Below are 15,000 nucleotides of genomic sequence, written 5' to 3'. Positions count from 1 at the left end.
CACAGACAGACAGACACACACGCACACACACACACACACACACACACACACACACACACACACACAGATACACACACACACACACACACACACACAGACATATACACACACACACACACACACACACACACACACAGACATATACACACACACACACAGACAGATACAGATACATACAGCTAGGCCTGTGATCCTGGGGGGGCAGGTTAGGGGTTAAGTATTACATAAAGAATAAAAATAAATGCATTAACCTCTTAAGCCCTAGGCCTCTGGCTCAGGATTCCGCTCGAAAATGACATGGCCATATTGAATAGAGTATATCTCTGCAACTACAAGGTCTATATGAATAATCTTGGTATCATAATAAAGGTAACACTTGTGAGATTGCTGAGAAGGTGTAAGCATAAGTATAGATGTTACTGGGTCAGAGTAAATGAAGATGGAACACAGCATAAACAAAAGATTTAATTTCCGCCTAACAGAACTGTACACTTTTGTGAGTGAATATCCCCTTTGAAACATGCAGTTGCAGCCCAAAACCTCCAGAAAATAATAGCAAACAATCTGAATATTACCTGTGCCAAGAATGGTGCTAATAAAGTAAAGCAGAGCAAAGTTAGAGAGGTTTTAGTAGAGAAATTTTTCAGGCGGAAATTAGCCACCCATCTAAATACTGTTCTAAAAACAGTTTTGGCTTTGTTTTGAAAAATAAACCAGACCTATATACATTTTCCCATTCAAAGAACACCATACAAAGGAACTGAAGTTTATCTCCAACTGGAGCAGATTTAATAAATAGCCAATAATATAGGTAATCTGATTACTGCTGCTGTCCTCCTCCTCCGACGGTGAGTTGACAGGAGTAAACCGGGCGCCGCTGTCGATATGTAGTAGGCTATAGTCTCTAGTAGCTCCGAAACTGTGAACCATTTGGTTTTATTCCTGTCTGCCGTTATTCCTTGTGGTGGTGTGCGGAAGAAAATGGCAAGACAACCAACACAAATTGTCTATTATCTAAATAGTCGAAAACCGCTGTTTTGTTACGGAGCTGTCAATTTTCGCGGGGCTGTCAATCACCCGCAACGTCTTCATTCAATCCATTGGTCAATGTGGATGATCCGTCAGAGCCAATAGGATCGAGATACAGACCCCAGATACACGACAACAACACTTATCCGCCAATCACAAGGAGGCAACACTGTGTTCATATGACTTGCTGTTTGTATCGTTAGCATGAAGTAGCATAATCTCTAGCGCCGATTTTTTCGGACATGAGCCGTTAGCGTCTTTTGTTTCTACCTGCTCATTTAGTTGCTTGGTGTCAGACTTGTGTTTCGATTAGGTCAAAATAAATATCATGAGCTTTTAGCCGAGATACTTTCCGTTAAGTGGGTGTGCTTCATGATATGTTGCTACATGGTTAGCATGCCCTTATATGGTGTATGTTGCGAAAAGCGCAGCTGCCCCCGGTACCGGGGGCTCTCGGGCGGAAGAGGTTAAGGGGGGATATTTTTTAACCTTTTATTCAAACAGGTAAATCCCATTGAGACCACAGACTCTTTTTCAAGGGAGACTTGTTCCCATTCCCACGTTACCATTCACACACACATTCATACACCGATAGCAGCAGCTGACTATCGACTGGCATGTGCACCATATACCATGTAGTGGAATAAGCCTTATCTTTTACTTTATAAGTTTTTTAACGCCAGGCAAACAGTTACTTTTGAAAACATTTTAGGGTGAAGATATAACAATACATTTGACCTACAACTGCTTGGTATGTGCTGTAATGTGTGAGTGCATTCTACATTAAACATTCCAAAAATCATGCTAGCTTTATTTGTTATGTTAGCTCTACATTTCTGTTATCTATTAGTCAGACTGGCGCCGTGGCTAAGTATTAACCCCTCTGTGTGTCTGTGTGTGTGTCTGTCTGTCTGTCTGTCTGTCTGTCTGTCTGTCTGTCTGTCTGTCTTTATGTCTGTGTTGTGTGTGTGTCTGTCTGTCTGTCTGTCTGTCTGTCTGTCTGTCTGTCTGTCTGTCTGTCTGTCTGTCTGTCTTTAGCCAGAGGAGGAGCTTGATCCAGAGGAGAGGGATCACTTCCTGCGTCAGCTCTACAAGTTCATGGACGACAGAGGTGAGAATCAATATTAATATTAAACCTAAGAGGAACTTTTAAATATTTCTGAAACAGTCTCATTTTTCCTCTGATGATCATAAATTACATGTAACAGCAAACCAGACCATCAGTGCAAAGAATGCTGTTTGATATAGTTTTTCTTAATGCCTTTGCTCTGGTCTGAATCCTTCAATTCTTCTCCCTGTCTTCAAAGCATCGTCTAGTAGTAGTGCCGTCGGCGGCTTTTAAACCTGCAGTGTGTAGAATTTTGGGTTTTATTTCCTAGCAGATTTTGTAGAAAGTAATTATAATATCCATAAGTACATTTAATTTAGTGCATAATAGCTGAATTTTTTTTTTTTAATTATTATTATTCTCCTTAAAAAGGATCTCATATATGTCCATATTTCTGCATATTTTGGACCAAGGCCTAGTGCCGCCATCTTGAAAGTGTCATAGTTGGAATGTCATCAGGTGCGTTGTTTAAAATTTAGAATTGTTCTTGTCCTTGAAGGCCACTGTAGCTTCTGTTATTATTCTAAAGGGTTGGGGTTACCCAGGGAGCGTTGCATTCTAGAACTTTGTAGAACTTTCTTGATGATGTCATATTACACACTGCACCTTTAAACGCTCCCCGCACCTCATGTTTCCAGAGCTCAGAGCTTCATGTAGCCGCTGGTGCACACAGAGCGCAGCGGAAGGAAGGAGCGTCTGGTGGAGACAGGTCGTTCTGTTCAGACTGATCATTATAACCTACATGAAGCTGGGATGGATAGCAGGGGGCGACTGTGTCTCAGGTGGTAGAGCGGGTCGGCTGATGATCAAAGGGTTGGAGGTCCTGCCACACGTGTCATAGTTGTTGTGTCCTTGGGCAAGACACTTCACCCACCTTGCCTCGTGTGAATGTCGATAGTTAGCCTGCTATGGGTGTATGAATGTGTGTGTGAATGGTAATGTGGGAATGGGAACAGGTCTCCCTTGAAAAAGAGTCTTCGGTCTCAATGGGATTTACCTGTAGAAATAAAGGTTAAAAAAAAAAATGGGTTCGTTTTAGCTCAGTTGCCAGTTTGTATGCATCAGTGGCATACGAACTGGCAACAGTGTGTAATGTAAGCCACAGATGCTAACGCAAACAGAAATGATCCGAGTTGATTTACATACAGAGCGGGGAAGTGGAATCAGATCACCACTAGACACAGAAGACACAGTGTTACTGCCAGGTGTGAACACAGACTGACAGCTGTCAATCAAAGCACATGTCAGAGCACCAGGTGGAAACAGGCTCTAACTGACCAGAGGATGCACAGCAGGCAGACTGGAAAAGCCTGTTTATCACGTCATGGTCCAACTAGGGCCGTAAACATTGTTAAAGTCTAAATCAGGGGTCTCCAACCTTTTTTCAACTGAGAGCTACTTTGAAAAAATTATAGTGGCCAAGAGCTACTTGCATCAAATCACTTATATTTATTTACATAGCACACATCAAATGAATTAAGCTTCTGTTTGTACACGTGTGAAATTGCATACCTAATGCTTATCATAAATCATTTCCCATCAAAGGTCCAAGAAAACATCACTTTACACTTATTTTGGACCACATTTACATCACTGAAAATTGACATCAATGTCTACACTACACTTCTAATTGTGGCGCAAATCAGTGTTTCCCCCCCCAGGAATTTTGGGGGTATTTGGCTCAAAGATGCCAATACGCATTAAAGAAATAGACAACTTTTTACTGAATACAACAGACAACTGACCTTACAGTTGTGGAATTTTTTTTGCTATGTGCATGTACAAGTGTTGTACAAACATGCAGACATTACAAAATACAATGAAATAAAAAACTTCTATTGTTTTGGTGCAATATGCAGACCCACTAAAGACATGTAATGGACCATACACTTAACATGTGTATGCACATCAAAGTGCAAATTCAACTTTTTGGATGTTGGGCTGTTGTTACCGTCGTTGGATTTTAAACTTAAACTTAAATAAATAAATAAAAAATATTTTCAATAGTTGGTTATCAGGCGAGCTACTTGAAACCTGCTCGCGAGCTACTGGTTGGAGGCCCCTGGTCTAAATGTATGCTACAGACTGAGAGGACGCTGGTGGTGATAGTCTGTCTGTCTGTCTGACCGTCTGTCTGTCTGTCTGTGTCTCTGCCTGTCTGACTCTCTGTCTGTCTGTCCATCAGGAACCCCCATCAACAAGCCTCCAGTTCTGGGTTACAAAGACCTCAACCTCTTCAAGCTCTTCAGACTGGTCTTTCAGCTGGGAGGCTGCCACAAGGTGAGACCTGTCTGTCTGTCTGTTAACCTGTCTGTCTGTCTGTTAACCTGTCTGTCTGTCTGTAAACCTGTCTGTCTGTCTGTTAACATGTCTGTCTGTTAACCTGTCTGTCTGTCTGTAAACCTGTCTGTCTGTAATGTGTTTGTGTCCATTCCTAGACAATAGAGAGACCTTTAGAAAGTTGGCTGTACTGTAACTCTAGTCTGCATGTAAAAGTGCTCACTGTTTGCTTCTACTAGTATCTGAGTTCAAGATTTTTTTTTTTTTTAAATGTGAACACAAATGATCATATATTAATCCCTGTCTGTCTGTCTCTCTGTCTGTCTGCCTGTCTGCCTGTCTGTCTGTCTGCCTGCCTGTCTGTCTGATCAGATTGAGTCTGGCACAGTGTGGAAGCAGGTGTACATGGACCTTGGGATCCCCGTGCTGAACTCTGCTGCTTCCTACAACGTGAAGACGGCTTACCGGAAGTAAGAACATGTTCACAACTCTTTACAACATCACTTACACTAGTGTCTGTCTGTCTGTCTGTCTGTCTGTCTGTCTCCAATGTATGAGTTATTTTTGAAGTGTGGCTGTATTCAGTTCTTCTGCATAGTTAGTGTTTTACCTTATGGAGACACACACACAGAGCTCTTACCCACTGCCCCACCTCTGTCCTTTTTTTAATTTTTTTAAGATAATTTTCTGGCATTTTCAAGCTTTATTAGACAGTACAGAGTTGAAATGGAGAGAGAGAGAGAGAGGGGGGATGACCTGCAGTAAAGGTCCGTGGGTCAGATTTGAACCCACGACCACTGCAACGAAGGAGCCGATATGGTACGCGCTCTATCCACTACACCACCAGAGCACCCCGCTCTGTTTTGACAGGTTCTTCTATTTAACAAATTAGACCTAATTTAAACCTTTTCTATCTCCTACTATCTCCCGTGTCATCGTGTGACGTGATGAATCTGTTTATCCATTCTCTGAGCGGCGGCCATCTTGTCTTTGCCGTTCTCCCGTTCTGGGGGCGTGGCCTCTTCACCATGGTAACGGTCTGTTTGGCGTTCTGCTGAACAACAACCTGAACCGTGAGAGAGACGAGACTGATGGACCGTCTCCAAGACGATTTAACTGAGCTGATCATGTGATGACATAAGGGTTTAAATAACTTTATTTATATAGTGTATTTCAAAACCAGACACAAGTTCTTTATTGATCAAAGTAAAGAAAGAATACTGTTGATATTCTACGTCACCACATTAATGCACTGCGGTCTTCAAGCAGCGAGTTATCTAGCATCATCTCAGATCCATAAGTGTGATAAAAACATGATAAAAACCATCAAAACAGACATTGGGAAGGATTTTTACCTGCTCCGCCATTGTAGGCGCATACACATTCACCCATCTGTTGCTCTGGCGTGCACCGGCAGTGAGACATAGCGGTTTGTAGCGTTCTCTAACGAATAGTAGAATATTTGGACCAGCCCTAATAGATCAGCTGGTCATTAACCCCGCTGTGTGTGTGTGTGTGTGTGTGTGTGTGTGTGTGTGTGTGTGTGTGTGTGTCTCTCTGCAGGTATCTTTACGGGTTTGAGGAATACTGTCGCTCCGCCTGCATCACCTTCAGAACCATCCACCACAACAACCCGCGACCTGTCACTCAACCCAACACCCCGGCCAACCAGAGACAGGCAGGGGCGGGCTCTAAAGACACCATGGCCTATCACAGACAGCCAGTGGCGGGGCCTAAGGAACCCCCTCTCTACTACAGACAGGCAGCGCCGCCACTCAAAGAATCCCCTCTCTATAAGGTGGTCAGAGAGCCCGCCTTTCAGAAGCCTATGGGAGGAGGGGTTAAGGAGTCTCCAACCAACCAGAGACAAGGAGGGGCGGGACCTAAAGAATCCCCGTCCTATCACAGACAGGGAGGACTGAGTCTTAAAGAATCGCTGGCCAATCAAAGGCAAGGAGGACCGGGGCTCAGGGAGTCTTTAGCCAATCAGAGGCAGGGCAGGCCCGGGCCCAGAGAATCCCCCAGACAGGCTCTGAAGGCCGAGATGGAGCAGAAGGAGGAAGAAGAGGAGACGGAGAGCGACAGCAGCAAGGAGGAAGAGGACGCCAAGGAGAGGCACAGCTCGCCCAGGGTGAGAGAGAGAGAGAGAGAGAGAGAGAGACACAGAGACACAGCTCTCCCAGGGTGAGAGAGAGAGAGAGAGAGAGAGAGAGAGAGAGAGACACAGCTCGCCCAGGGTGAGAGAGAGAGAGAGAGAGAGAGAGAGAGAGAGAGAGAGAGAGAGAGAGAGAGACACAGCTCGCCCAGGGTGAGAGAGAGAGAGAGAGAGAGACACAGAGACACACCTCTCCCAGGGTGAGAGAGAGAGAGAGAGAGAGAGAGAGACACTGAGACACAGCTCTCCCAGGGTGAGAGAGAGAGAGAGAGGCACAGCTCGCCCAGGGTGAGACACACAGAGACACACAGAGGCACAGCTCTCCCAGGGTGAGAGAGAGACATAGAGACACACCTCGCCCAGGGTGAGAGAGAGAGAGAGAGAGACACTGAGACACAGCTCTCCCAGGGTGAGAGAGAGAGAGAGAGAGAGACACAGAGGCACAGCTCGCCCAGGGTGAGAGAGAGAGAGAGAGACACAGAGACACAGCTCGCCCAGGGTGAGACAGAGAGAGAGAGAGAGACAGAGACACAGAGGCACAGCTCGCCCAGGGTGAGAGAGAGAGAGAGAGAGAGGCACAGCTCTCCCAGGGTGAGAGAGAGAGAGACACAGAGACACAGCTCGCCCAGGGTGAGAGAGAGAGAGAGAGAGAGAGAGAGAGAGAGAGAGAGAGAGACACACACAGAGGCACAGCTCGCCCAGGGTGAGAGAGAGAGACACACACACACAGACACAGCTCGCCCAGGGTGAGACACACACACAGTAAAGCACGCATGCACACACTCAAACACACACTCAGACACTCAAACACACACTCAGACACTCAAACACACACGTGCCGAAACAGGGTGAGAAACTCACTGACACACAATCGTTAACACTCAAACACACACACACACACACACACTGTAAACTGACCAAAAGTCCCTTTCTAGAAACACCTCCCACATTTTTAAAAGCGAGTTGTCCCGCTCCGACCCGACCCGCTCTGCTCGGTGGAAACAAGGCATAACACCGTTATCCATGTTGTAGGAGAGAAAGAAGAGATGGACTTCCAGTGTTTCCCCCAGAAAATGGCTTAGTCAAGGTGGTCACTGCCCCTGGTCATGGGAGGCGCCATGTGCCATGGGGGTATTTTGCTCAAAGATGCCAATGCACAGTAAAGAAATAAACAACTGTTAATTTTAATACAAAAATACAACATACACTGACCTTACAGTTGTGCAATTTTGTTTGCTATGTGCAGGTACAAATGATGTGCAAACATGCAGACAGTACAAAGCACAATTAAAGAAAACTTCTACTGTTTTGGTGCAATACCATGCAGACACACTAAAGACATATAATGGACCATACACTTAACATGTGTATGCACATCAAAGTACAAATTCAACTTTTTAAAGTTCCTTTTTGGATGGGGGGCTGTTATGCAATTATTGTGGACAATAGGCCTACTGTGATGCGATAGCCTATAATTCATTAATGGTTATTATTAGCCTACTTGCTTGATTTCTTTTTAAATACAGAGGTTATTGGTCGTTTTGGAACATGTATTTCCCAATTTAAAACATGAAAATAAAGCAGCATTGAAAATTCAGAAAAATAAATCTTGTTGGCTTACACTAGCATGCTGTTCTACAAATAACTCAATAGTTGAAATAATAAATACAATGTGTTTTCCCCTTAAAATGTCTAAATGCATTTCAAAGACAGTAACAGTGTGGCACTTCTGTAAACTTACTGAAACTTGCCTGGGCCATCACTCTCATGTATTCATCAGACTTTTCTTTGCGCTGTCTGAGCTGATAGATAGGTTGTGTTGCCACGGTGATGTGGAGTCTTAAACTGTTCTAGCTTTGCAGAGCACTTCTTTCTGTTCAGCTAAATATCCCCATAGAACCGCACTGTGTTTATTATCGCCACCGGTTAAATCTCGGTTTGCTGCTGCTCGTTTAACTCTCCCGCGTGCATGCCGTAGTCGCGCGCGGTACGGTCGCGCGCGCAGAGCCCCGACACAGAGCAGCTGATAGAGAAACACTTGGAGACACATGCTTTTTACTGCAAATCGCGGCCTTTCGTGCAGTTATGACCATGCACAAGCACACATCGCGCAGCTAGTACATTAATTGTGCAGCACAAAAAAAATAATAATACTTTTTTTTTAAACTTTTTTTTTGGGGGGTGGTTGGTAGTCAAGGCGGGGGGGGGGGGGCTGCCGTTGCGCTGGGGGGAAACACTGACTTCTGTTTGTGCTATCCCAATGACATGATCACTGAAGCACCTCGCTGATATTGCCGCCACGGCAGCAGCTGCTTATGAAAACGCCACTACTGTGGATGGGACCATATCACAACTTCATGTCACAATTATCCTGAGCATAATAATCGGGATTAATGATATTATCACAATAATAAACAAAACACGCTTCAAACTTTGAAAGTGGCACCAACACATGCTGGAATCATTGTACACTTTGTTAATTATTATGTGTGTTTGTGTGTCTTTCTCTGTCTAACTATTGTGTCTGTCTGTCTCTCTGTCTGTCTCTCTCTCTGCTTGTCTGCCTGCCTCTCTCTCTCTCTTTCTCTGCCTGTCTGTTTCTCTGCCTGCCTGTCTGTCTGCCTGTCTGTCTGCCTGTCTCTCTCTCTCTCTGCCTGTCTCTCTCTCTCTCTCTCTCTCCCTCCCCCCTCTCTCTGTCTCTCTCTCCCTCCCTCCCTGCCTGCCTGCCTGCCTCCCTCCCCCCTCTCTCTCTCTCTCTCTCTCTGTCTCTCTCTCTGCCTGTCTGTCTCTCTCTCTGCCTGTCTGTCTCTCTCTCTGCCTGTCTGCCTGCCTGTCTGTCTCTCTGCCTGCCTGTCTGTCTCTCTCTCTCTCTCTCTCTCTCTGCCTGTCTGTCTCTCTCTCTCTGTCTCTCTCTCTGCCTGTCTCTCTCTCTCTCTGCCTGTCTCTCTCTCTCTCTGCCTGTCTCTCTCTCTCTCTGCCTGTCTGTCTCTCTGCCTGCCTGTCTGTCTTTAGGGGCGTCGTCGCTGTGTGAAGGACCGAGACTCTCCGTCCGGCCCGGAGAAGAGAGCGCTGGACCTGGCCGGGCTGGAGATGAGGAGGCGGAGTCTACGGCGGCTCATGGACCAATCAGAGAGAGGCTCGGAGGAGGAGGACGAAGATGAGGAGGAAGAGGACGAGAGGAGGAGAGCAGAGGGGTGAGGGGATGAACACACTCACTCACTCAGTCACTCACTGTAACACACACACTCACTCACTCACTCAGTCAGTCAGTCAGTCACTCACTCACTCACTCACTGTAACACACACACACTCACTCACTCACTCAGTCACACACTCACTCACTCACTCACTCACTCACTCACTCACTCACTCACTCACTCACTCACTGTAACACACACACACTCACTCACTCACTCAGTCACACACTCACTCACTCACTCACTCACTCACTCACTCACTCACTCACTCACTCACTCACTCACTCACTCACTCACCAGGGTTCAACATAACTTTTTTTTCCTACTGGCCCGTCGGGCCAGTGGATCCGAGTTTTACTGGCCCCTTGTATATTTTCACTGGCCCTGCACACACTTTTTTTTTCTTCATAATTTAGTGTCAATAATTATAATACCTGTATTAGAAAAATAAAGAAAGATAACCAGATCTAAAGGGAATATCTATTCTGTAACAGTATAGATATTCCCTTTAGATTTGGTTATTTTTCTTTTAGTTAATTATATGAAATGTTGATATTGCTCATACACATAATATAAAACCAGGCAAACATATTGAATTAGAAGCCTACAACTAAAAGTATGTTGAAAGAGTCGGCCAGTATTTTAAAGTCCAGTAGTTTGATGGTTGTTTTTATTCTTGAATTTGGGCAGTTTAATGAATAGTTCACTTGCAGAAGTCATGATCAAACATAAAAAAAAAATAAGAGATGAAGGTCTGATCATTCTTTGTGGTGTGGTAGGCTGTTTTTATTACTTTCTCTATATGCATTAGGGATGTGAATGTGTCGACCGAATGACCGGTTTTCCACTTGCGCTCAAGTTGACTTTAAAAATAGAATAGAAATCCGAAAATCAGTGGGTTATGCCGTTTTTTTAATGGGAGATTTCACCGTGTATGTGAGTTCACGTCTGGTCGTGAGCGCGCTGCAGGAGTGTCACTTCTCCATGAAGTGTCAGCTTCACATAAGAGTCCGGTGTGGGACCATTTTTTCAAACTATTGATAAAAAACAATGCAGTGCAAAATATGCAGCATAAGTTAAACGCTCGTCTAAGACTATGACGTTAAATCACCTTAGAAACACACAATGCCTTCGTCCGATCACAGCAGAGTTTCACCGTGTGATCTCGCCAGCGAGTGAGCCGCCGCGCAGATGAACTGTGGTTTGTGGCTAAAATAATAACCGGGGATATTCTCCCCGTTAGCGATTTCAATGGGAAAGACTTCCGCGATCTGATTGAATGTCTCGAGCCTGAAAACACAGTGCCAAACTGCGCGACTATACTGTACAGTGAGCGGAGTCCCTCCGTTCGTTTCTGTCTACAACCGACACAATCACCGGAGACGCATTCACAGCGTTTAAATAACGCCTCTCATTTGTATTACCATTGGGGCTTGGATGAAAATACTGTAACATTACGGCGGCAGATAAAGGAAAAGCGCAGTTATCATTTTCTGCACCTCAACCTCTGCTGTGGGAAGAAAGAAAGGGGGCAAAGCAAGTCGATTGATTTGTCGACTCGCAGGCGGACAGTAGGCAGCTCCGCCAACGGAGCGAGAGTGCACCCGCTTGTTGCCCCGCCTGTCAAAACACCCACGCATCGGTGTCCACTGGCCTTTCATTAAAAAATATATTTTATATTAGGTTTATTATATTGAGTCTTAAATAAACACTGCTTTCATTCCGACTCTCAACGCGCATTTCAATGAACCATGATGTAGTCTACAAAAAGATACTGAACTGTGATTGGCCAGTCACTGGCCCGGGCGGGACAGTGACTGGCCAATCAACTTGCCCTGCATATGATTTTACTGGCCCCGGGCCATCGGGCTATACGTTATGTCGAACCCTGCTCACTCACTCACTCACTCACTCACTGTAACACAGTTCTATAGGTAAATACATGTATCAGTAACTATGTAAAAGATCGGCCATGTGTATTGATGTTATGTATATTGTCTCTGTCTCCCTCCCTCTCTCTCTCTCTCTCTCTCTCTCTCTCCCTCTCCCTCTCCCTCTCTCTCCCTCTCCCTCTCTCTCCCTCTCCCTCTCTCCCCCTCTCTCTCTCTCTCCCTCCTCTCTCTCTCTCTCCCCCCCTCTCTCTCTCTCTCTCTCTGTGTGTGTGTCTCTCTCTCTCTGTGTCTCTGTCCCCCCTCTCTCTCTCTCCCTCCCCCTCTCTCTCCCTCCCCCTCTCTCTCTCCCTCCCTCTCTCTCCTCCCTCTCTCTCTCTCTCCCCCCTCTCTCTCTCTCCTCCCTCTCTCTCCCTCCCCCCCTCTCTCTCTCTCCCCCCCCCCCTCTCTCTCTCTCTCTTTCTCTCTCCCTCCCCCTCTCTCCCTCTCTCTTTCTCTCTCTCTGTCCCTCTCTCTCTCTCTCCCCCCCCCTCTCTCTCCCCCCCTCTCTCTCTCTCTCCCTCTCTCCCTCACCCCCTCTCTCCCCCCTCTCTCTCTCTCAGGAGTGGAGGAGAGGATGAGGATGAGGACTCTCTAGCGGGCACTAAGGTTCGGGTGAAGTACGGTCGAGGTAAAACCCAGAAGATCTACGAAGCTCACATCAAGAAGACTGACGTGGACAACACAGAGACATTCTACCTGGTGCACTACTATGGATGGAACGTCAGGTCAGCGCCACTGGCTTTAATTAATTTATTTTTTTATTTTTTTTATTTTTTGGCATTTTTATGCTTTATTGATAGTATAGAGACAGAGTTGAAATGGGGCAGAGAGGGGAGTGACATGCAGAGAACGACCGCGGGCTGGAATCGAACCCGGGTCTGCTGCTGGCCGAGGCCCATGGGGGGGGGGGGATGCCCTACCAACTGAGCTAAGGGCGCCCCCTGGCTTTATTTTTTTATGATTATTTTTTTGGCATTTTCAAGCTTTATTAGACAGTACAGAGTTGAAATGGGGAGACAGAGAGAGAGAGAGAGAGAGAGAGAGAGAGAGAGAGAGAGAGAGAGAGAGAGATAGCTTTATTAGACAGTACAGAGTTGAAATGGGGAGACAGAGATAGAGAGAGGGGGGATGACCTGCAGTAAAGGTCCACGGGTCGGATTTGAACCCGCGACCACTGCAACGAAGGCCTGAGCCAATATGGTACGTGCTCTATCCACTACACCACCGGAGCACACCACAGTTTTTATTTATGGGCGCCTTTCATAAAGTTAAAGGTGGAGTCAGTGATTCTGGAGAATATAAACAAAAGGCCCACTGGTAGCTAGCAACATACCAGTTTACAGAGCCTAGGCTGTGTATTAACGCTGGATTCTTTTTTTAAGGCAAACACATTACAGGCAGGTCGCAGATCGTGCAAACATGTTCATTGATTTTGACAAAAAAAATTGCGACAACAAGCGTTCTGCAGAATCACTGGCTCGACATTTAAAACAGGCAAAAAACCGTTAAAATGTATTATTTATTTAAAATATATAAATAGAGTAGAGGGTGCAGTGTTGGAGGCTGGTCAGGTACTAACCTCAGGTGTGTGTTTTGCTCCTCCAGGTACGATGAATGGGTGAAAGCCGACAGGATCATCTGGCCTCCAGAGAAAGGAACCAAGAAGAAACAGAGGAAGAAGGTGAGGGAGAAGAGTGTTTTAGGATATCTTTGAGTTTTAAAGATCATTTTTTGGGGCATTTTCAAGCTTTATTAGACAGTACAGAGTTGAAATGGAGACAGAGAGAGAGAGAGAGAGAGAGAGGGAGAGATGAGAGAGAGAGGATGACCTGCAGTAAAGGTCCACGGGTCAGATTTGAACCGCGACCACTGCAACGAAGGCCTGAACCAATATGGTACACGCTCTATCCACTACACCACCAGAGCGCCCATTGATATCTTTAAGTTTACTTTACTTATTACATGTAATAAGTAAAGTAAACTTGTGTGAATGGGTGAATGTGAACAAAACAATGTAAAGCGCTTTGAGTCTGTGAAAAAAAAAAACAGGGAAAAGAGCTTTATAAGTGGAGTCCATTTACCATTCCACTAACACCCTGTCTCCCCCGCCCAGACTAAAGAGGAGAGAAGAGTTAGGGGGCAACATAAATAACAACATTTCACTACTTCCCCCCCCCAGACTAAAGAGGAGATGGACAGTCAGTCAGTCAGTCAGTCAGTCACTCACTCACTCACTCACTCACTCACTCACTCACTAAGGGTGTAATGCTCTGTCTCCCCCCCAGACTAAAGAGGAGCTGGACAGTGAGGAGAAGCTGTCTCTCTCGTCCCTGAAGCCTCCGGGAGCAAAGCGTGGCCGACCCCAGATCAGATCCACCCCGGCGGGTCTGCCTCACGCAGCCTCTCCACCACTCCCAGCTCTGAGGGCCGGGCCAATGGACGCAGGGGGGAGGGGCCAGGCAGCCTCAACGGAGACAGTAAGAACACACACACACACACACACACACACACACTCACACACTCACTCACTCACTCACTCACTCACTCACTCACTCACTCACTCACTCACTCACTCACTCACTCACTCACTCACTCACTCACTCACTCACTCACTCACTCACTCACTCACTCACTCACTCACCTCACTCACTCACTCACTGTAACACACACAGCCTCAATGGAGACAGTAAGAGAACACACTGAGCAAGCTCACAACCAACCAATCAGAATGCTCAACACAGCTGCTGATCTCACTGGTTTATTATGTTTCTAGCTACCGTAGCCTCTTTGTTTACATCACAGTTTACAGAGCCTAGGCTGTGTATTAACCCTGTTTACAGAGCCTGGGCTGTGTATTAACCCTGTTTACAGAGCCTGGGCTGTGTATTAACCCTGTTTACAGAGCCTAGGCTGTGTATTAACCCTGTTTACAGAGCCTGGGCTGTGTATTAACCCTGTTTACAGAGCCTGGGCTGTGTATTAAACCCTGTTACAGAGCCTAGGCTGTGTATTAACCCTGTTTACAGAACCTGGGCTGTGTATTAACCCTGTTTACAGAGCCTGGGCTGTGTATTAACCCTGTTTACAGAGCCTAGGCTGTGTATTAAACCCTGTTTACAGAGCCTGGGCTGTGTATTAACCCTGTTTACAGAGCCTGGGCTGTGTATTAACCCTGTTTACAGAGCCTGGGCTGTGTAATTAACCCTGTTTACAGAGCCTGGGCTGTGTATTAACCCTGTTTACAGAGCCTAGGCTGTGTATTAACCCTGGGTTGTTCCTCTACAGACACGCCTCGGAGGA

The 15,000-nt window shown here is 46.0% G+C and overlaps 1 protein-coding gene across 1 annotated transcript in view; it reads left to right on the top strand.

The window, feature by feature from the left end:
• arid4a (AT-rich interactive domain 4A) overlaps nt 1-15,000 on the top strand; it is a gene marked incomplete at its 3' end in the record, with an annotated part of 25,121 nt that extends 10,121 nt beyond the window's left edge. The window contains exons 12-20 of the mRNA XM_080042161.1: nt 2,068-2,140; nt 4,323-4,417; nt 4,790-4,887; nt 5,981-6,548; nt 9,585-9,766; nt 12,261-12,425; nt 13,306-13,381; nt 13,986-14,177; nt 14,986-15,000. Coding sequence (XP_079898287.1) covers nt 2,068-2,140; nt 4,323-4,417; nt 4,790-4,887; nt 5,981-6,548; nt 9,585-9,766; nt 12,261-12,425; nt 13,306-13,381; nt 13,986-14,177; nt 14,986-15,000 — 1,464 coding nt within the window. The remainder of the gene's footprint in view (nt 1-2,067; nt 2,141-4,322; nt 4,418-4,789; nt 4,888-5,980; nt 6,549-9,584; nt 9,767-12,260; nt 12,426-13,305; nt 13,382-13,985; nt 14,178-14,985) is intronic.

This window comes from Ammodytes marinus (assembly GCF_949987685.1).
Source record: "Ammodytes marinus genome assembly, chromosome: 15".
Taxonomy (NCBI): domain Eukaryota; kingdom Metazoa; phylum Chordata; class Actinopteri; order Uranoscopiformes; family Ammodytidae; genus Ammodytes; species Ammodytes marinus.
Note: the sequence above shows the minus strand (reverse complement) of the source record. Positions and strands in the feature narration are given on the sequence as shown.